Source organism: Cydia fagiglandana, chromosome 2, assembly GCF_963556715.1.
Source record: "Cydia fagiglandana chromosome 2, ilCydFagi1.1, whole genome shotgun sequence".
In the NCBI taxonomy this organism is placed as follows: Eukaryota; Metazoa; Arthropoda; class Insecta; order Lepidoptera; family Tortricidae; genus Cydia; species Cydia fagiglandana.
The window spans coordinates 15,491,620-15,515,561 of NC_085933.1; the positions used below are offsets into that span (position 1 = coordinate 15,491,620).

The 23,942-nt window shown below is 35.8% G+C and overlaps 1 protein-coding gene and 1 long non-coding RNA gene across 2 annotated transcripts; both read right to left on the reverse strand.

Annotated features, from left to right (window-relative positions):
* Nucleotides 1-346: 346 nt before the first annotated feature.
* LOC134676783 (nose resistant to fluoxetine protein 6-like) lies at nt 347-23,091 on the reverse strand. The gene is made up of 14 exons (XM_063535168.1): nt 22,956-23,091; nt 21,989-22,150; nt 6,509-6,726; nt 6,215-6,423; nt 5,787-5,875; nt 5,532-5,713; nt 4,639-4,802; nt 3,960-4,128; nt 3,264-3,457; nt 2,695-2,842; nt 2,032-2,215; nt 1,507-1,646; nt 955-1,064; nt 347-484 (listed from the first exon to the last, which is right to left on the reverse strand). The coding sequence occupies exons 1-14, from the start codon at nt 22,990-22,992 to the stop codon at nt 406-408; spliced, it is 2,085 nt and encodes a 694-aa protein (XP_063391238.1). The 5' UTR covers nt 22,993-23,091; the 3' UTR covers nt 347-405.
* Nucleotides 16,063-17,011, reverse strand: LOC134676810 (uncharacterized). The gene is made up of 2 exons (XR_010099959.1): nt 16,843-17,011; nt 16,063-16,744 (listed from the first exon to the last, which is right to left on the reverse strand). It is a non-coding gene; the product is annotated as an uncharacterized LOC134676810 (long non-coding RNA).
* Nucleotides 23,092-23,942: the final 851 nt, after the last annotated feature.

Below are 23,942 nucleotides of genomic sequence, written 5' to 3' on the forward strand. Positions count from 1 at the left end.
CGACAAAAATGAGGATAAGATTGTTTTTATCTCGGAAAACAAACGGAATAAAATGGTGAAAGAGGTTTCAAAGTTGGTATTGAGGAGTACTTTTTTGAATAAGAAACTTTAAACTTGATAGAAAGGCATCATGTTAGAATAAATTCATCCTCTCAGGAGGTTTAAAGGGCATGGAAGTGTTTATAAAAAAAGATTTTTTTTTCTAATGGGAATAATCTGCAAGTCGCAGCTTAGATTCACAAATTCAAATTCCAAATATGTATTTTAATAATTCATAAAATTCCTTTATGCGTCATAATAAAATGTAGAAACAGATGTGTCTTTTATTAGACAGAATGAACGATAAAAAAGGACGAAAAGAAAACTGACACTAATAAAAAGAATAGAGCAATGAAGCTGAATCAATCACAAGCTTTTTTGTTTACTTGTGTCGTTTTGATGAGCACCGTTCCTGGATATTTCAATTTTCTCCTTGACAGAGCCTCTGAAAACAAAAGAAGGCTTTCTTTTTATTTGTACGTAGAAACAATCGTACATTGTGCAACGAAGTGGGTAAGTTATATTCAGCTAACAAGGACTTTAATTCACGACAGCCGCAGCAGGCTGGAGTGAGTTAATGCCTCGAGTTTACAATAATCTTACCCCCGGGAGTTACCACAAAGTTTTTCATCACACTTGCGAAGAAAAAACTAAATTTTAAGCGAAATAATTCTTAATTTCGGAGTTATTTAAACATTCGTCCATTGTAATTTTTTACAGGTTAGGCATTGAATGCACAGACCCGTCCAACAATCAGCCACGATTGAAATTTATGTAAAAAATATTTTAAATGGCTATTAAATTCATCTAATTAAATATGTTTAAACATAAACTAAAACATAAACGTCAGTATTATAAAAGTAAAACTCATTCATGCCTGCTTGGTTCGTATGAATTTCTGTTTATGAAACTTACTTAGTGTTGAGGTATGGGTTCGTGATGTTGACTAGAGGAGCCTCAGCCAGCAGCCAAACCATCAGACTCAGCAGCAGCGACACGACCACCAACCCAAGAGAGAATATCAGCTAAAATTAAAAATATGGTTGTCTGTAAAGTCGGTTTACGGACGATAACTTTGCGTGATAACGTCATAAGGTATCTGGATGGAGGACTGTCCACAACGTGACACTTTTTCGTGCATGCTACCGGTGTTCATCAATTTAATAAGACGTTATCACGTCATAAACACCCAATATAAGATAGATGTTATCGTTGACTTACGTCATTAGTAATAGACATGACAATTACTACATAGTATGTATCAGCTGCCAGGCCTTAGCATATCAAGTACTGGGACCGCCCTCAAGTCCATACAAAGAAAAAAATATAAATATATTGGGACGTTTACATTGAAACACATAAGCATTGTCAAAACTGACTCAATCTCTAAGGTAGAAATAGGTAGGTTGTAGGTCCACGCGATAGAAAGTAATCAGTATCGAAAATCAATTAAAACTAACTACTTACACCTTGAAATAGGTGATGTGTGTTATGATCTCTCATGGAAGAGAATTGATACAAAAACACAATGTGTATGACATATAAGCCGTACGAGAGCCTGCTGAGCGGCGCGAACACGGACCAGCTGAGGAATGGGTTGATGAGGGCTGCGGACAAGATTGTCACAAGTTTATAGTTATACATTTATCATTATAGATGTTCATCTCTAAACCAGGTACCAATTACTCTAGAAAATCACGCTTTTTAATTTGCGCCGTTATTTTTGCCTCATGCGACACAAAATTTACATAAGAAATTTTTAATATGTACCTAAATCAAAAGTGAGTGTTACGTAAAATTGTAAAGCATAGGTCAGAAGTCACGCTCAATGTTATAATAGGCGTGTATGGATAAAGTAGGGCAGTTGATATGGTAAAATTGTAAAAAAATTGGTCTTAGTAAGATCATAAATCTGTTCTACGTAACACACCACCCTTTAACATTAAAATTATGTCATTTTATTAGATATAGTGAACTTGATTCTGAACTTACGAACTTGGCCGTAAGTGCAAAAGATGACGACACCTAAAACAGCTACGGCAAAGAGATTTCTTTCGAAAGCCGCGAAGATGCAGGCCAGCCATCCGTGGACTCCGTATACGAAGCACAGATGACCCGCCGCCAGTACGACGAGCATTAGGTTCAAGGAGACGAAAGTACCTAGGAACGACACTGTCTGAAATGAGTAATAAGCAAAAAAAGCTACGTAAAGATTAAAAATTAATACATAGGTAGTTGACTGACCAATATGTTTGACAGACAAATCTCTTATCTTGGCAAAAATATCTTATAAAATAGACCAGCTATTCTCAAAGTGTAGCGAGAATACTTGTAATAATTAGGAAAAAAACCAGCTCTTCTTTAGGTTGGTAGGTATATCTGGTCCACACAGTGATGAACGATTGTTTTTTTATTTGGGGCTCCGTCAAATATTTCGCTTTCCAAAAGGGTTCTGTAACCAAAAAAGTTTGAGAACCCCTGAAATAGATATATATAATATGATATATTCTCTAACTTTTACATTTTTGCTCCATTACACACAAGCGAAGTTCGAACTGTCTTGTTTTTTTTGTCTAGGTAAGAATTAAGGATAAGCGTTTTGTGAGCTTGTTTGTTAGAAGTATACAAGCATCTTCTTTCAATACGGTAACTTACTTTAGACCAGACTCTCCTGTAATCTTTGGGCTTGTAGATAGACATGAGATAGCCGGCAGCCAGACCAATTGCGTAAGGGCCCATCCTGTTGTGTGTTTTGATGTAGAAGTTCCTAAAGGTGGAGTTAGGTCTAATGTTGATCTCCAACCTGGAATGTAATTATGCTTTAATATTAACTTTATCTTTAGGAGATGAGACGCGAGTGAATGAACTACGAGTAGGGCATCCTCGTGGATTAGAGTAATCCTCTTCCAAACCTGATAGCAATTTTCCGGTTTAACTCACGAGTATTTAGTCACTCGCGCGACAGGTTTCAGAAGGAAGGAGACAGGCTCTAATGTTAGTATGTCTCACGACAGTTTAAATTACACATGAGGCACTGATGTGTCACATCGCCTGAGGATTAATAATATGCATAGATATTTTTTCACATTTATACCTAAGCATAAATCAAATGTTACTAGACTAGAGATACAAGGTACAAAATGGTACAGGACCATTCTTCATTCATTTTTTGTCTGTAGGTGCTCGCAGCATTAAGATTGAAAAAAAATGAGCAAAAAACTTACCCAGTATTATAAGCTATAATTGCTGGTAAGTCATAGACATATATTGTGATCACGGGCATTATGAAACTGATCACCAGCACTATGGCGGCAGCTGCTGTGCCGATCCGTGAGTTTTTGCGGTACACGTACAGCAGGACCAGTGACATTACGTACATATGGAAGTCGCAGGGGATGTACCAAGTGGCTGGGTGGCACTGGAAATAAGTATGTACAAACAGGTTCAGGTATGCTCGTATCGTTTTAAATGTAAATATTTGTTTACTTATGGAATTTCGTGAGCTGCTTGTGCCAATAAGACCTGATGCTATTACTACATTCCTAAAAGCCACAGGTAGTATTAAATTGGTAATTTGCTAAGTGTAGTATAAAATTCATTGGAAGCGAAAAAATCTAAAGTTACAGACAAAAATAGGGAAATATAGAAGATATTAAAGAAGATAAAAGTTAATAAAGAGGAGGAAATTTCCAATAAAAATGTCCTGGACCTGGTATAAGACCCTCTTGGATGGAAAGCCACATATAGTTTTCATGAATATATAAAAACTGATGGAGCACAATTATCCAGTAGGCAGCATATATTAGTAGGCATATTTTACGGTACGATATTATTCAGATCTAAATCTAAACCCGAATGCAATACCTCAGGAAAAGTCTTTCCGACACCAACCTTCGTGTAATACCAATAATATTACATACCATTTCTAATGCGTTGTAATAATTCCCGACCATTAGTAATGCCGGCAACCAGTTCTTCTCGCACATCTGTTGCTCGTAGAAGGCTATCTTGGGGTAGACAGGGCCGTCATCAGTATGTTTTGAGATATGGGCCAAGTAGAACACGGTCACGGCTAAAAGGACGACAAGTCTGAAAAAAAAATACTTTCTAGAAGTCTGGTCTGAGGATTGTTGTAAAAGAACCCTTCTGGAATGTAATGGAAAGCCACATATAGTTTTTATGAATACCTAAATAAAAACTGACGGAGCACAATTACCCAGTAGGGAGCATATTAGAGGCATATTTTACTGTACGATATTATTCAGAACATTGTGTACCTAGTGGTTTTTCTTCATACTTAGTCTATTATAGCGATTGAAAAGAGACGATCCTCGAGCATTGTCATCTAGACGGTCGTGAAATTCTCCACACAATATTTGCCGATAAGTATGTGACATTATGAAGAGAATAGTTATATGAAATAATTTTTGAGCCGCATAAAGTAATAAGCATACGTTTATTTATAACTTTGTTTATTGTAAGATAGCTACCAAGTAAAAAGCACTAAACATTCTTTGAAGTAAAAAGGCCTTGCCAATCTCATATGCCTCTGTTACCTGTTCCGCCGGCAAGCTCTTCTTTGCAGTAAGTAATGTTTACCTTATATATCGTTTCATAATATTCTTCATTAAACTGTATGGTCTGGTTATATCCAACGTAGCAAGGCTTTTTCCCACTAAAAGTCCAGACAATGAGAAGAATGTGTCCACGAATACATCAAAATGAGTCGTTACAACCGCCACTGCTGGTTTATCCGTACCCATCTGAAAATACATGGTATATTTTTTTATATTGTCAGTAGATAGGATAGACCTATAAGAGTACTATCAAAGCTTGTATTGTGCTTAAGTGTAAAATATAAAATACTGAATATAGTATGAGTCAATTTGAAAGAACGGTTTTTATTTTAATTTCAAGTCAATATTGTTAACTAAACATAAAACATTAAATAGGCTTAAAAATAATAATATAAACTATCTTTAAATAAACTTAAAATAAAGGGCCTATAAATAAACAATGTTAACAATAGAGAGACAATAGAACACATAGAGTCAGACCAAGAATAGTCTGCAGCGGATTTGATAGCCCACGCAGTGAAAGTGTTTTTAAACGTCAAACTTCAATGAAATTATGATAAATGACACATGCACTGCGTGTGCTATCAAATCCGCTGCAGACTTATTTTGGCCTGACTCTAGAAACCTCAGAATACTCATAAGATGGCTGCCCTAAAGAATATAAAATGCCTAAAATGCTTTTATTACGCTTTTATTGTACCTACTTAAGTATGTGTCCACTGTGCCTTAAATAGTAGATAGTAGTAGGTATAGTGACAGTTTTCATACGCACAAAGTTAATATATTTAGAAAAAAAAACATCACCAACTACAAATAAATGATAAAAAGAGTCCGGGGAACGGCTTTTCTAAACCTTAGCCTCTGGTGAAACTTACACGTTAAGTAAATCTACAGTAAGTGCATAAGTATTATTACCCTGTCAAGGTCTATGCCATTGCTAACAGAAGACCCGTGAGACATTATTATGCAGTGGGAGAATGCGATAATGATCGCCGTCAGGAGGCGGATACCGTGCAAGCATGGTAGTTCATCCTTGTCTGATTTGAACACTGTATTCCAGTTGCGGCGGAGACAGAACGATTTTGCAACGTGATTAACTAAAAAAAACGTATGAGTATCATACAACTGGGCACGCTAAGATAATTAATTCACTTAATCATATGTACCTACCAAATGAGTTAGAACTAGCGGTGACTGTGTACTCGCTAACATAGTACGTTGAAGTTACAGCTATGAACAACAGTGTTGCGAAAGTGTACCTTGAAAAAGATTGGATTATAATAATAACAATAGGTATAATGATATCAAATATAATTATTTAAAGAAAATACGACTAATTGAATAAGATGTCATACGATCGTATCGCCGATTCAAATGGAGAAAATTGGTCACTTAAACAAAATTGCTTCCTTTTTATTACTTCTTATAAAATTATCAATTGAGCTGTGCATGAAAAGGCGCCACTCGGGCTAAAATGGGTGTTTTCTATAGGTACGCTATTTATTATTTATGTTTTGATTTAAAATGCTAATAGGTCTAAGACATATTTTAAGTATCTGTAGATAGTCGGAGTTTTAAGATAATGAGTAAAATATTACACAAACACGTAATATCCCGTAGAATATTCCCTCGGGGCCGCTGCTTCCTCACAGTGGTGTACAGAGACGGCCGCGCCCCGGGCCGCGCGCAAGTACCCCGTGCTCATTAGCGCCTGCACAAACTTCTCCGCGGACTTGCTCGGACAGCCCGCGGGAAGGCAGACCCCGTGTGCTATGTATGAGAAACTACGACCGAAGTGTGTTTTAGTCTGAAATTACAAATCAAAATTTAGGCTAGCCCAATCGATTGTGTGAAAATGAATAACATTTCCAATGAATAACGTTTTAACTTACATCGAGGTAATAGTCCTCTGCTCTAACATAAGGATCGGAAACTTCTTCCATTGTCTTGACGCCATCTTTATTCATCTCTATTTCCGCTAAACAGTATTGAGTGCGTAATTCCGGGTGTTTCGCGAGCCAGGGCGGGCGCAGGCACTGGTCGTAGCTCCCCAAGTGGTAGCGGGCGCCGAAGAAGATGCCCGTGGGCGACTGGTCGATGGAGTTCCATACTGTAACAGCAAACCACCATCAACCTAACCTAGTGCCTAAACAGGCCAGGTACGCGTAATTACAGAGAGTTATTAAAACATTACTTTTCATTGATTAACCTACATGGCCGTAATACAAATTTTAAGTTTCTATTCAGTACTGCCTTAAGGTAAGGTGGGGTAGGTCGAACATAGTTTATTTTTCTCGGGGCAAGACACTGGTCTACTCTTTTTGCGAAATCAACACAGGAAGTCTATGAGCACGCACAACGCGAATTTAGAAATGTCACGGAATGGCTGCAACGTCACGTATCTACAACACTTAACTCAGCTAAAACTAACTATATAAATAATCACAAGTTATATGCCCACCTTTGCATAAAACCCGAAACAAACTAATGCACTTGGGTCAATTTCTGAACACGATTTTTTTTCTGTCCGTGATGAAAATCGCGGGTTAGCATCAGATAATACTTACCATTTTTTTTTTCACATAAAGAAGCCACACTTTCACACCGGGTTCCATATGAATTCACTGATTAATTGGTTTTTAAAGTACACTTAAAAATACCTAAAGGCTCAAATTACTACTCCCGTGCCCTGTCCGGAATCTACTTTTGAGCATAATGAAAAATCCTACGAAAAATTCTACATTAGTATCATTAATTTAGTGTCAAATACTTAAACTAGATGATATTTACTATCACTGAGCACATACACTATTAACTTAATTGTGGTAAATAACTCGTGATCGAAGTTAAAATTTTGTCCGAGCGCGCGAGTAAAATTTCGTCGGCAAAACTCAAAGGGCTCTGACACCCGACGTCTGTATCTGAACCGCCTCGTGTCCCGCCTCACCTGTACTGGCAGTATTCGGCTGACTCTCAAAGCAAGTGAATGTACGTCAAGCCGCGGCGTGTTCGAGCAAATCGCATAAGTATTTGGGAATCCGGGTGGGCGACAATTTTTTTCTAATTTCGATGCCCCTTATAAATTTTATTTCCCACATAGCTTTTCAATAACAATTGTCATATTTAGGAGCCCTTTATGTATCTTTATGTAAGCGATAACATAGCAGTTTGGTTAAACACGATTTAAATTTTTGGCGAATTTTTTTATTACGAATTCTAATTTCCGTGCCCTAATTCCCATGGAATATTTACCTAAAACAGCTGATTAAGTGGCACGGGAATTAGAAATTATTACATTTATTGTCAACAAAATTTTAATTGGGGGCACTGTAAGTTAATTGGCAATGTTTACGTCATATTATTATTACATATATATATATTGGCATTGAATATATATTATATGTAATAATAATATGACGTATATCTTTCCATTACATTTAAGGAAATCTTAAAGAATGCACAAAAATCTGTGAACGGTTTTTTAGTATAAGTACTATAGTACATACTTACAGGGTGGACCCGAATAACCGGGGCAATTTTAATACGTAAGGTAAAGTGGGGTAAGACGACACTGGGGTAAGACTATCACTAGTATGGAATCCTCGTACTGTTAGTTTTGCGCCACCTTACCTTATTCATTGATCATATTATAACATTAAAATATTATATAAACATAAAACTATTTTTGGAGTTATTACATATTATAATACCTGTACCTAAGGTTACATGAAACAAAATGAATCAAATTTACAATGGTTGTTTTTGTAAATTTGACAGCTGACAGCGTAAGCTGTATAAAGTTGTAATAGGGGAGGGTGAGCTCTGGGTAAGTGGTCCAGAACCCCCAAGATCTACCTACTTAAAAATTCAAAAATGCTTACGGCTAACTACGAGCATAGATAGGGTCGTGGTTTCTGCCACTATGGAGTGAGAATAGATATCCAAATATTTAAAGTAGGACGCCAGGATACTATACTCATCAAACGTATGACATATCCAAATGAACATACAAATTTATTTACTAAATACTTTTATTCACTTTACATCACAATAAGACCTGCTGCGGCCTCGAGACTTAACATTTAAATTACGTACCGTAACTATTACTAATTAAATTTAACTTAAGTACATCTCAGGCATATTTGGGCCTGTAATACACACAAAATCCTACATAGGAATTGCAGGTTTCATATTAATAATAGAATTTACCATGTAGAAAGTTCACGTTAAAAAGAAATTCAGACTTAAATATTGTTTATCCTTTCCAGCAAAGGGAACACAGTCACTAATGTAAATATAAGTTTTTAACTCACAGTTTTATCGAATGAACACTTCACCTCGAGTCCAAAAATTAAGTGGAGAAGACGGCTTCCCCTCTAGCATGGTGCGACACCACCCTAGATCTTCCAAAAGCCATAGGGCCAAGAGCCAAGGGAAGAGATAGGCCCAGCCAAAAGACAGGCCTAGCCAAAGGACCCTAGAAACAAAGAGAATGTTCTAGGTTTTAGAGAGGTTATGTTATAAAAAGTTATATTTATATTTAATTGGGACAACGCGCGATTTAGCTTGCGGAAATAATGAGATTAAAAAATCCTTACCGGTTTCTAAGCCGAGTCCCTTATATTAGACACCAGACGTGGCGACGTAGGCCCACGCGGTGAAACAAGATGATGTCTCATCTTTGTCAAGGAATTGCTGGAAATTCACACCAAAACACGACATTAGCTAATTGCAATTGACAATAAACCACTTCGCTTTTCCTTCCGTATATTTAGAAAGTGTGGACAACTCACCAAGTTGGTTTGAAAGAGGTGAAAAGGTTATGCCGCCATTACCGGCGCATAGGAAGCTAGGTTAATCATATTTTGGGCCAAGCTGGAACAAAATATATCAACGATTAAAACATTGAACACCGAATTTAACCGAGTTTTAGGAAATATAATCTTTAAATAAAATACATACCCCATGAATTAATTGCCGACCTGATGTACAAATTACGTCTTACATCTTGTCACGCAAGATAGTAGTGATGAAGCGAAATTGAAATAGCAAAGCCACAGACAAAGTGGTGAATGGAAAACCTCCCATTCAATGACATCGCAACTGACCGGATCCAATTTACAGAAAACCGAAGTCACCAAAAATAAAAAGAATTACTAATTTCGAAAGCTAAAAATAAGGACATTATTTATAACTACGAATTGCAAAATATAAAAGAACACATACTAAATGTTTATTCATAAATACTCTTTATGTATGACTGATTGTCTGTGCAAAACCACAGACAACAAACCAACTGTCATTGACGTACGTCAATGTTTATTACGACAATAACAACACCGATTCAACCCGTATTACCAAGTCAAAGCTATTTATATGTAGTGTAACCATGTACAAATGTATTTCAATTGTGAAATGTGTAAACTCCAAAGAAAACAAGGTATTTATGTCCCAGCACAATGCAGGAACGAACAATGGATGCGCTAAATGCGACGATTTATAGATGATTGATGACCTACCATTCCGGTAAGTTTTATCCTCTAAATATAGCCAAAAGCGTATATGTGAGGATTAAAAACAACATTTCTGGTCTCCGACCTTGACCTATCTACTCTAATACTCGTGTAGAACGTATATTAACCACCAAATTCTTATCAAACAAACATCTACTTTTCTAACCTATAAAGTATCTATCTACAATAACATTCAGACGTTTATAACACTGGGTGGCTACCCTAAAGTGTTACAGTTCATCTTTAGTTGGGTTAAAAAAAATTTTTTTTTTGGAAAAAAAAATTTTTTTTTTTAATTTATACGTCTAATATGAAGTTACACCTTAACCTACCAAACTTAACCACGAGAACACAGATAATCCGTAAAGAAAACACCTTATGACAAAAATTATACCTATGACTTGGTGAATGGCCAATTCAACCAAGGAAAACTAACAACTAATTTTGATCCGGGTCTACTTATTCCTAGTGAACACTTACCTAAATCTAGAAGATGATGTCAAAGACGGCAACCCGAAAAATAACTTTCCCTTTATTAAAGAAATTGCCTATCACCGACAAAGGTGGAACTAAGTAAAGAGCTGCATCATCTAGCCAATACACAATTCCTATATCGACAAACAAAAGTTTAGTCATAGTACAGAGTTTATTGAGAACGTAGTCTCGTTTCACGATTTAATAACGTTTTATAGAGTAGTCCCACTTAAGGGTTTATAAGTAAAGTAAGTTTCTGTAGTTTATTCAGATTATTTAATGTTTTATGTCTTTATAAGGACATATCAAAGATTAAGATTGGTCCGTATGCATCCGGTACCAATATATATAGAATCAAATACATGGAACAATTACCCGGTCTGATGAAAACAAGCTTGCGCCAGGCTGCATTCAGTTCAGTAGGTAAGTTCAGTATTTTGTATCATATAGGATATTTCAAATTTAAATATTGAGCCAACAAGTGAAAAGACGAGTACCGCTACGAAGACGGCTCGGCTTCACCAGGACGTACAATATCTTTTATATGAAAGTTACCTAGAAGTTTTCCTTCTAAGGATTTTAAAGAGTATACAAGAGGACTTAATTTTTTATGAATGACACACTTGTCATAACGGGGCGCTAATTTAGCTGAGAAATGTTTTGCTGCATTTGACAATGGGAAACATCTTTTATAAACGATTTGCCCTTCTTCTAGTTCTACGTGACGCTTCCTCATGTTGTAATACCTAGCATTACGTTCATGGGAGGCGATCAACGAGTTACGCACTTTTTGAAATATAGTTTGGAGCTCTTTAAGTTTTTCAGAAAAAGCACCGCTGGTATCTAATTCGAGCGCGTTTTGATCTATAGGACCATCACTATTATAAAGAGAACCATCTAGAATCATCTGACGACCATGTGTTAGAAAATACGGTGTATCTTTAGTTACTTCGTGACGAGCTGTATTTAATGCACATTGTATTTCCGATACGTTCTTATCCCAGTTACGGTGATCAGAACGCACGTATGAAGCAATAGTTCTGACAAGTTCACGGTTCACTCGTTCCGTTTGATTCGTCTGAGGATGATATCTAGGGTTATAGAAAATATGAGGGACATTATATTTGGACATTAAGTCTCGAAAGTCTTTTGAAGTAAATTGAACACCATTGTCGCAGAATATATATTTAGGAACCCCATGTATCAGGAATATCCCTTTTTCCATACACTTAACTATAGCTTTCGCAGTTATGTTGCGTAGTGGAAACAAAGTCACATACTTACTGAAATAATCAGCACATACAAAAAGATACTGATTTCTCAAATAAGACGGAGGAAAGGGACCAAGAATATCACAAGATATGGCTTCGCCTGGTGACGATATACGTCGGGGATTACCCATCAAGCCAGGACGAGCTAAATTAACAGGTTTATAAGTTTTACAAATTTCACAAGATTCGACGTATTCTTTCACGTCTTGAAACAACGTAGGCCAATAATATAAGTCCGCTATTTTGGAATGGGTTTTAGCCACGCCAAAATGACCGGCAGTAGGATCATCATGATACTTATTTAAGATTTCATTTCGATGCTCATAAGGGAGTACCAGCTTCCAGTCAAATTGAGCTGTCAGACGATACTTATTCTTAGAGTAACGGAAAAGTTTATCATTTTCAATTTTAAAGTTGGGAAAGAGAGAAGGTTTTTCAGATACCTTTTTATATATATCAAGATACCAAGGGTCTTGAATAGTAACAGAATTTATAGAACTGACATGAATACGAGAAAGACAGTCAGGTATGACATGTTCTTTGCCCTTCCGATGAATAATTTCAAAGTTAAATTGACTTAATCTACACGCCCATCGATTTAATCGTCCAGTAGGGTTTTTTAAGTTTTGGAACCATTTTAAAGATGCATGATCAGTTATAATATAGCATTTTCTCCCTTCTACATATGCACGAAATTGCTCGAGACCATAAATCACAGCTAAGAGTTCGCGCTCAGTAGCCGAATAGTTCGTCTCTGGTTGGTTAAGTGTACGGCTGCAGTATGCGATCGGATGATCGATCCCATTATAAGACTGAGTCAAGACCGCGCCTACGGCGTAAGAAGATGCATCCGTATGTATATAGAAGCTTTCATTAAAGTTAGGGCATTTAAGAATAGGAGAAGAAACTAAGGCAGATTTAAGTATGTTAAAAGAATCGTTAACTTCATTTGTCCATTCAAATTTTACTTTCTTACTCGTTAAGCGAGATAAGGGACGAGCTATCTTTGCGAAATTATTAATGAAACGACGGTACCAACCGCACATTCCAAGAAAACGTTTAATATCCTTAGCATCTTTAGGCGTAGGAAAATTTAAAATTACATCAATTTTAGATGGATCGGTTCGCAGACCGTATCTATCAACTAAATATCCTAGATATTTCAGTTCACTCCTACAGAAGGATGACTTTTTCATATTAATAGTTAAATTTGCTGATTTTAATTTATCAAAAACCGCTTTAAGTAATCTTATGTGTTCATCGAAATCGGAAGTACAAATAATTACGTCATCAATATAACAGAAGACTTTGTGATCAAAATGTGAAGTAAAGAGGTTATCCATGAGACGTTGCATAGTCGCAGAAGCGCCTACCAAACCAAAACACATTCTATTATAGTGGAATAACCCTTTTCCTGGTACAGTAAAACTAGTTTTCTCCTTGGAGTCTTCACTAAGAGGAATCTGATGATATGCCGCACTCAAATCAAGAGAGGTAAGGAATTTCGCATCGCGTAAATTATCCAGTATGTATGGAACATGTGGTACGGGATACGCATCAGATTTTGAAACTGCGTTTACTTTTCTACTATCTAAACAAAGTCTTAAGTCTCCGTTAGGTTTTTCCACCATAACGACAGGAGAATTCCATGGGGAATGAGAAGGTTCGACAATTCCTTCTTTCAGCATACGATCTACTTCTTTAGCTAGTGCAGCTTGTTTAAAAGGACTAAGTCGATAATATTTTTGTTTTATCGGAGGAGTATCTCCGGTATTTATAACATGTTCCATTAAGTGAGTCTTTCCCAAACCAACCTTATCAGTATCAATTTGATCAAAAAGAGATTTAGTAGCCTCAAGTCGAGACTTTTGTTCAGAAGATAAAGAGTCATAAGTAGTAAGTCCTGTCTCTGACGGTAAAGCGTCAAGACTAGCAATATAATGAGAATCAGTTTTTTCTATATCAGTAATGAGGCCTGGAGCTAATCCATAGGCTCTCCAAAAGTTTAAACCAAGTACCATTGGAGTGGCAATCTCCGGTTGAATATTAAAGTGTATAAGTTTAACTTGACCTTTATAATTTACTGGTAACACCATATATTCAGTAGATACGATTCGATGATCGTCAGCTACGTTCACCATAACAGGTTTCGTATGTTTTTGAATAGGAATCCCACCTGTGGCGAATACTAAATGGCTGTTGTGGCCCAGGAAACTAACACTGGCACCACAATCTAACAATGCCTTGAAATTCAAGTTAAGTATATTCAATAGCGCATATACCCTATTGTCTCCCTTTGGAGGATTAAAGAAAATCGTCTTTTCTGCGCGATAGGGAGCAGAAGGTCGACATTTATTATTAACAGAAAAGACCTTATTTAGTTTTTTGTCTTGGAGTTACATTTAACACATTCGGGAGTTTTCACCCCTTTTTCTCCACATTTAAAGCAAACGATATCTCTAGAGCTCTTGCACTCTTTAGTGTTATGGTTGGACCTACCACATCTAAAACATTTTAGTTGAGAAGAGCTTTGTGCTGCCGCAGCAACAAAGTTTCTGGAAGAATTAGGAAAACGAGACTGGAAGGACCTATTCCTAGGTTCAACGTTCTTTGGTGGATGTTCTGATGAAGAATTATTTGACTGGTTTGATAAAACCGGTTCACGAAATTGTTTAGCCTTAACCTGAGCTAGTTCTATGCGTTTACACAACGACTTCAACTGCTCAATCGATCCTATGTCATGTAAAGCTAAATCTTTGGAATACTCCGGACGAAAGTTTCTCATCATAGTATCCAGCTTTTCTTGTTCAGGAACCTCTTTTGCAAGACGCTCATACATTCCTAGAATGGTCGATACGAAATAAACAATAGTTTCAGACTTGGCTTGAGTCCTAGCCCGTATTTCCTGTAACAACTGATGATCCAAATCAGGTATATCAAATTCATCTTGTAAAGCCGCGGTGACTTCTTTATAAGTAGTAAGTTTCGTACGTTGCGACCGGAACCACGACAACGCAGGACCTTCGAGAATCTCAGGAAAACCTCTATATATTCGGCTTTCAGAAATTCTTCTAGCATCTCGCAACTCTTCGAGGCGAGACAGGAAAGTACGAACACAAGTGTCACCTTTAAATTTCAAATTTAAAGAATTTATATTAAAAGTCTTATCCGTTTTGTAAATAATCTCCCTAACAATACGAGATTCGTTAGGAGATTGAAAGTCATCATCCGAACCAGACGACGCAGAAGAGCCTTGCTCATTCAACCGATCCAATAAAGAAGTAATTAACGTTTTCAACAGAAGTACCGCTTCGGTCTCCTGAGTCAACCGTGAAATACGACACAATAGATATTTGCAACGCGAGGATAGCCTGTCGATCGCCGCTGCTGATAATTCTCCTTTTGCTTCTAACTCTATCTCCTCTACCTTATGCTGACAGAGTTCTAATTCGGAAGCTTCATTACTTATTACCAAGTCCTGGAACTTTAGACTACCCTTTTTGGCTAAATCTGCCGTCTGTTTCAAAGCTTGACACAGACTGGATCTACGTGAGATGGGATTAACCGGAAGTCTGCGAATCGCTAATTCATGTGACATTTCGTCTTTATGTAAATGGGTGATTTTACAACCCGCTTTTATGAAATCCATTTTTCAAGATTGATATGTAATATCAGAAGTAAGTCAGTATAGAGTTATAATATTTTAAAGATAAGTTAAAATTTTATTAGATTTTAACAGTTTTTAAGTATTTTAGAATATTGAGAAAATCTCTTTAAGTATAGCTAATTATTTAGCGTATAAAGTATAGCTTTATTTATAAGTTGGTTAAATTTATAAGTTTAACCTCCAACACAAACAACACTTTCAAACAACAACTTTCAATTCCCTTTACATATAAAAACCTTAATACTAAAATATTTCTAAAATGTTTCACTTGGAAATGTCATACTCCATAGGCCCCACGTTGGGCGCCACTGTAATAGGGGAGGGTGAGCTCTGGGTAAGTGGTCCAGAACCCCCAAGATCTACCTACTTAAAAATTCAAAAATGCTTACGGCTAACTACGAGCATAGATAGGGTCGTGGTTTCTGCCACTATGGAGTGAGAATAGATATCCAAATATTTAAAGTAGGACGCCAGGATACTATACTCATCAAACGTATGACATATCCAAATGAACATACAAATTTATTTACTAAATACTTTTATTCACTTTACATCACAATAAGACCTGCTGCGGCCTCGAGACTTAACATTTAAATTACGTACCGTAACTATTACTAATTAAATTTAACTTAAGTACATCTCAGGCATATTTGGGCCTGTAATACACACAAAATCCTACATAGGAATTGCAGGTTTCATATTAATAATAGAATTTACCATGTAGAAAGTTCACGTTAAAAAGAAATTCAGACTTAAATATTGTTTATCCTTTCCAGCAAAGGGAACACAGTCACTAATGTAAATATAAGTTTTTAACTCACAGTTTTATCGAATGAACACTTCACCTCGAGTCCAAAAATTAAGTGGAGAAGACGGCTTCCCCTCTAGCATGGTGCGACACCACCCTAGATCTTCCAAAAGCCATAGGGCCAAGAGCCAAGGGAAGAGATAGGCCCAGCCAAAAGACAGGCCTAGCCAAAGGACCCTAGAAACAAAGAGAATGTTCTAGGTTTTAGAGAGGTTATGTTATAAAAAGTTATATTTATATTTAATTGGGACAACGCGCGATTTAGCTTGCGGAAATAATGAGATTAAAAAATCCTTACCGGTTTCTAAGCCGAGTCCCTTATATTAGACACCAGACGTGGCGACGTAGGCCCACGCGGTGAAACAAGATGATGTCTCATCTTTGTCAAGGAATTGCTGGAAATTCACACCAAAACACGACATTAGCTAATTGCAATTGACAATAAACCACTTCGCTTTTCCTTCCGTATATTTAGAAAGTGTGGACAACTCACCAAGTTGGTTTGAAAGAGGTGAAAAGGTTATGCCGCCATTACCGGCGCATAGGAAGCTAGGTTAATCATATTTTGGGCCAAGCTGGAACAAAATATATCAACGATTAAAACATTGAACACCGAATTTAACCGAGTTTTAGGAAATATAATCTTTAAATAAAATACATACCCCATGGATTAATTGCCGACCTGATGTACAAATTACGTCTTACATCTTGTCACGCAAGATAGTAGTGATGAAGCGAAATTGAAATAGCAAAGCCACAGACAAAGTGGTGAATGGAAAACCTCCCATTCAATGACATCGCAACTGACCGGATCCAATTTACAGAAAACCGAAGTCACCAAAAATAAAAAGAATTACTAATTTCGAAAGCTAAAAATAAGGACATTATTTATAACTACGAATTGCAAAATATAAAAGAACACATACTAAATGTTTATTCATAAATACTCTTTATGTATGACTGATTGTCTGTGCAAAACCACAGACAACAAACCAACTGTCATTGACGTACGTCAATGTTTATTACGACAATAACAACACCGATTCAACCCGTATTACCAAGTCAAAGCTATTTATATGTAGTGTAACCATGTACAAATGTATTTCAATTGTGAAATGTGTAAACTCCAAAGAAAACAAGGTATTTATGTCCCAGCACAATGCAGGAACGAACAATGGATGCGCTAAATGCGACGATTTATAGATGATTGATGACCTACCATTCCGGTAAGTTTTATCCTCTAAATATAGCCAAAAGCGTATATGTGAGGATTAAAAACAACATTTCTGGTCTCCGACCTTGACCTATCTACTCTAATACTCGTGTAGAACGTATATTAACCACCAAATTCTTATCAAACAAACATCTACTTTTCTAACCTATAAAGTATCTATCTACAATAACATTCAGACGTTTATAACACTGGGTGGCTACCCTAAAGTGTTACAAAGTTTAAATATCTGGGAGACCGAGCTTTGCTCGGAAAACATATACCTACCTAAAAATTCAAAAATGCGCTTTGTCCCAGAGATTACACCTAGCTAGATCGATTTCTTATCCCAGAAAACCCTCTTATATGTGATCAAATTTCATCGAAATTGTTAGAGCCATTTCCGAGATCCCCGAAATATATTCAAGAATTGCTCGTTTAATAGATTAGTTGTTATAAATTAGCTTTTCTAATAGGTACAAGAAAAATTAAATATATCCTATTCTTACTATATATTATAAATGCGAAAGTATCTCTGTCTGTCTCTCTGTTATCTCGTCACACTTAAGCCGCTGAAACAATATCATCTTGATGATACATATTTGGCATGGAGATAGTTTGAGGCCTGGGGAAGGACAAAGGATCTGGGGGCACGGCAGTGCCGCCCCTAAGTCGAGCAAAACAAAGTGGCACGGCCGTACCATCAAATCTCAGTAACATTCTATCTAAATAACATTTAATTTGAGTATGTAGTCTAAGAATTAATACACTTTAAAATCCCTTAGTTTTGTCACTGGCACAATCACTCACAATCAATATTATTTTAAGGTACTTCTAGCATACTCGCAAGTTCCAAATTTGAAACGTAATTAGGTTTTAGCTTTTTAAGCCAATAAAAATCTAATAATACTGCAATATTAGTCACGTTCTAAAGATAAGTGCATAAATTAGCCAGGGGGTTTTTTTTAGGATTTTTTTTAGGAAGATTATGATATTTTTGAGAAATTACTTAACCAACCTACACTTTGAAGATTTTCCCGCAGGGCAGGGACACCCCGTATACCTATGTGTAAAGTAAGGCGGGGTAAGACTAAATTAGTTTATTTTTATCGGGACAAGACTAACAGTATGAGGATTCCATACAAGTGATAGTCTTACCCCGGTGATAGTCTTACCCCACCTTACCTCATATGTGTTCAAACAATTTTTTGGGGTATTAATTTATGAAGGCAGCATATTCGATTTCTTCTGATTAACTTACACAATAACTTCTTCTCACTGTGCCCCTATTTATTTCTTAGTATCATTTCCTATACGGCCATATACCAGATCATACACCTTGTACCTATCTACATGCAGATACATAATCATAATGACACTTTTTGTATGTAAGCCGGTCAAGTTTACGAAACTACTCAAAGTATTGTTTTGAAATATGTACATTTTACTAAGAAAGAGAGATTAGTTGCCATTAAAATAAAGGAAACGATTAGTCAAATACGTGGTTTTTAGTGTATCATACTTTCGTAGATTTGTCGTTCGAAACTAAAATTAAAGAAGGTAAATATGTTCGATGCCACTTCAGTATGGTTGCAGTATATTATTGTAGATTAAAATATACATAAATAATAGTTTTAAGTACCAATATAAGTTAAGAAAACAATTCCCGTGCCGTGTTTTAATTTCCGTCCTAGTAAAATCTAATTTCCATGGACACACTAATTCCCGTGCCCTGACCAAAATTTTAAAGTGAAATAACTTTTATAGTTTTATGAATATTTTTATCCCATAAGAAAATTAATGTTTATTATATTTTTTAACTATTTCTCAGCATAATTTTTTTTGTGTAATGTTGGTATTTCAAAATTCCATGGGAATTAGACAAAAATGCTCGTTTGGTGAAATTGACCCACTTGTCCTGAAACAGATATTACTAAAAAAAACTAAGTATTTGATAATTATAATTGACGAAACTCTCTTTTTCAAGAACCTCTTCGAAACTGTGTGCAGTAGAATCCGGAAGTTGATATTTATAATCATAAAACTACGAGCAATCGCGACACCGCACTTAATCAAACAAGTTTATTTTGCGATAATATGCCAGTCGGTAATTTTATACTGTACTCCTCATGGTTTAGCCAAAACTACTCTTCTTAACCTAGAAAAAGCCCAGAGAGCTGTTCTAAAGGTAGCTAATTTTTCTTCCGTTCCTCTTTCCCCCTCTAACCTTCTTTACAAGTCCTTCGGAGTACTCACTGTTACATAATTATATACTTTAAGCATTGTTCTAAAACAACACACCGCAACCCTTTACAGCACTGAATATACTAACAAGAGACGCAAAGAAATTGTTTGCCCATAAAACATCCATAGAAGATAAGCTTTTTCTCTGACATTTTTCATTGCTCTGGGTCCTTTTCTATACAACAGGCTCAAACCAAATTGAGATTTATAGTTTATACACACTCAGCTACAAAAGTGTAAGGAAACGCTCCGAAAATACACACAGGATCTACAGACACATAGGATCTACACAAATAGTTGTAAAATGATTATAAGCAATATAACTGGATTTACAACAGGATACATAGGATAATTATTACGATAAATGTATTATAGTATTAAATTGCTAAATAATAATGTGTATTATAATAAGTGAAAATTAATTTGCTTAAACAATGTTTGCCATATTTCACGCCTGAAACACGGGGAATCCTGGTTCAGGCACATGTAAACCATCACTATTTTGAAGTCTTGTTTTATATTAATGTCATCACGAAAATACATGTTTTTTTTATATAAATTATGTTTATGTTATGTTTATGTTTACTGTGAGAATTCCATACGAGTGTTTGTATTGCCCCGTTGATACTAGTAGTCTTACCCTTCAGTAAAATCTTTTTTTTTTTTCAAATTTTCTTCACAGAAATCGTTAGACTATCCATTAATTTCAAAAAATTCTTACTCCACATTATAAGATTGTACCTAATGATTGATGTGTTTGTGTATGTATACAGGGTGGAAAGGCACGACGATCCTTCCCGGAAGTATTAGGTCGTTTAAGTGATACAGAGCAGATTGATAATGGTAAGAATCGTTCATTGAGTAAAAAATAAAAATACCAAATTTTCTACTTTTTAACTGTGGTGATAACCCTATAGCATGTGCACATGACGGCTAGGTTAAGGATCTCCGTCAGGAAAGCTCGGGACTTTACGCCTTTTTCCGATCGTTGACAGAATCGCAATGATGTATGAATGACGCATAAATGACAAATAAATCAAATGAATGCAAAAATATTACAAACAATTTTATTACTTCCTTAGATAATTACTTTTTGCCAATATTTAACACTATCTTCTCTTCACATACGGTTTTCAAATGCACCTCCGTGTCTTATAATGTACGCCGCAGCCCGCACCCGAGCCCGCGCACATTGCCCATGCGATAGTGTATGCTCTTCGTCATTTTTCCTCCGCAGATTGTCAAAAGCAGCAATTAGCCTTTAATGTCTCATTTCGTCCACAGTTGCACATTCAGTTTGGTACACCATATCTTTTACACAGCCTGACAAATTTAAATAACCACGAGCATCTAACAACGGCATTATTATTTGAAGAATATGACATTACATAATTAAAGTTAAATGACAATTTAATTTCATACATCAGACGTCTTGTCTATTTCCTACCACGTAAGAAGGTTTGTTAGTTAGGTACCTATTTAAAAAGTATTTATTCTTGATTTATTCTTAGTATTTCATTTTTGCAAGTTCATTTGGTGCATGAAACAGAACCTACTTGTATTTTTTTATTATTTTAGATAGTTTCCAATTATTCGAAAATAATTTTGTGAAACGTGTTAAGAAACTAAAACCTTTTTTATGTCAAGGAAACCAGAGACATTTAGACGATTGCGTACTTTTGAGTGGTTGTCAATGTCACAATTTGAACTGTCGTTGTAAACAATGTTGTGGTTAGTATAATTAATATTAAGGAATAACATAACTACTTCATTTAAGTATTGAACAAGTGGAACCACTAAGAAAGCGAAAATCCTGCAACGATTCTTACCGTGTTGTAAGCAGACCTAAGAATAGTTGGATGGCAACAAATTAGTACAATTTCCTGTCGTATACTGATTGTTTACAAGTAAGTTCATTGACCCTGTCATCTGTTAGGGTTAGAACAAAGTAGTTTTTTGCATGGATGTTTAAAAGGCCATAATTTCGAAACGGTTGCCCATATTAACATAGTTTCTATGGAGAAAATATAGAGCTTAGGCTAAACAATCCGTCTTTTGCGGAAAGGATCGTCGTGCCTTTCCACCCTGTATATAACTGCTGCTTCTGCTGTTTTTTAACTGGAGATCATACTATGTACTTACCACTTGCCTACCCCTTACCTACTGTACAATTTTATGTACTTACCCCATGTGGCCCATAACGTAGAGTTCTTAACATTTTCCAGAATGTTAAATATTTTGTCACGGCAGGGCACCTCATCAGCGTCCCACTCATTCTTTGACAGATTGTTAAATATGTGGTCTAGGTTAGGGATCTCTAATATTGGTTCATTGGCAAGAACATTGGCTGAAAAAGAAAATAACTGTAAGTAACAATATATTATTATTTTACTGGTTTTGTTTTTAACCTACTACCTCTAATTTTATTTGACACAAATTATATAGACGACCGGTCTGGCCTAGTGGGTACTTAGTGACCCTGCCTATGAAGCCGATGGTCGCGGGTTCAAATCCTGGTAAGGGCATTTATTTGTATGATGATACAGATATTTGTTCCTGAGTCATGGTTGTTTTCTATGTATTTAAGTATTTATATATTATATATATATATCTCGTTATCTGAGTACCCACAACACAAGCCTTCTTGAGCTTACCATGGTGCTTAGTCAATTTGTGTAAGAAATGTCCTATAATATTTATATTTGGTACTACTGGTATTATGGGCAAAACCTCTTCCCGACCCGAGCATGACCATCAAACAATATCAGAAGGGCAGAGTTGAAGTGAAAAACTGCGTAGAGCTATCACATTCATATGTATAATATTTCAATGATCTCTCTCGGTACCAAATGACTTAAATTGTATGAATTTTGTTCACCGGTAGTGGTACTTTTTTGTACTTTCGGCCAATACAATTTTTTCACATTTTTTTCGGAAATGAGCGTCACTTTTATGAATATGTGCCATGGTGCTTATCTTAGTATTAGGTGATGTAGTGAATCTTTTCGGACCCCGCTCGTGTCGAATATCAAAAGAACTAAAAAACACACAATACATCCCTCACACAGCTCTTTTTTTTTCATTATCATTATTAATTGTTGTTCAGAACCTAACATCTAGATACGTGTATAATAAAAAAAGTAAAAACTTACCAAAAACAAAAAAACACACTACACTTTTATACAACATTTTAAACGAATTTTAACTATTTATCATGAGAGTTATTTGGTTTAGTTTTCTAACTTAATAAAACGTGCCTCACGTTCGGCGTTTAGCGACAACTTATCCTGTAGGTACATAAAAATATATATGATTAATTAGCGTGACTAAATAACTCTTGCGCATCACGCTACTAATTTTCCTTATCAATGGTTATTTAAACTTGATATGAGAGTTCAATCGGGCGGGAATAGGCGTCGCGTAGGCGATACCGACGAAATAAGATTAGAACGATCGTAACAATAAATAAGATTACGAAATATATTTTCTTTATTTTATAAACTAGGGCGCTGTTGAATGAAGATGTTAAAGAAATATATAAATATAATTGTCTTTAAATGTAATAAAATAAATTGATTTGTTAATTTGTTTTTGAAATTTGCAATAAAGAATATTTCATTTACTTACTTAATTCAAACGCTCAATAGTGTTAATAATAGGGCCGTGTCAGGATAAGTTAAGTGACTCCGCCCTCTTCGAATTTCGGCGTTTATTTTTTATGGATGGTGTGGCTCTACATTAGTAATTAATGTGCAAAATTTCAGCATGCTAAACTTCACAATTTTTTGATTAAAAAAACGAAATATAATGTTTCTTCGATATTTCTATTCTAGCCAACCGCTTTTATCTAGCGTGACGTTCACATATATTGTACATTAACTAAAGGTGATTATAGTAGTATACCCTATAATGGGCGTGGAACCAGTAATGGGACAAAAAAACATAATTCCTCTAAAATAAGTATCTAAAAGTAGTTTATAAACACTGGCTGTATATTATCATAAATAAGAGTCCTAGAGCTGTTTCAGTTTGAAGTTTCATTCAATTTGGTTGCTTTTTAAGAAATTGGCGTCAACCCAAAAGTTGTCGTGTCACTGAAAAAAAATACCACTACGAATTCTTAACAACTTCGCTAAGAG

What these genes read in the sequence shown, in the direction of transcription:
- LOC134676783 (XM_063535168.1), bottom strand. Translation starts at nt 22,992, where the DNA reads ATGTTGTATAAAAGTGTAGTGTGTTTTTTTGTTTTTG. An exon ending in ATTATAGCTTATAATACTGG is followed by an intron (nt 2,843 to 3,263) that starts GTAAGTTTTTTG and finishes ATTACATTCCAG; the next exon opens with GTTGGAGATCAACATTAGAC. An exon ending in AACCCATACCTCAACACTAA is followed by an intron (nt 485 to 954) that starts GTAAGTTTCATA and finishes TTTTGTTTTCAG; the next exon opens with AGGCTCTGTCAAGGAGAAAA.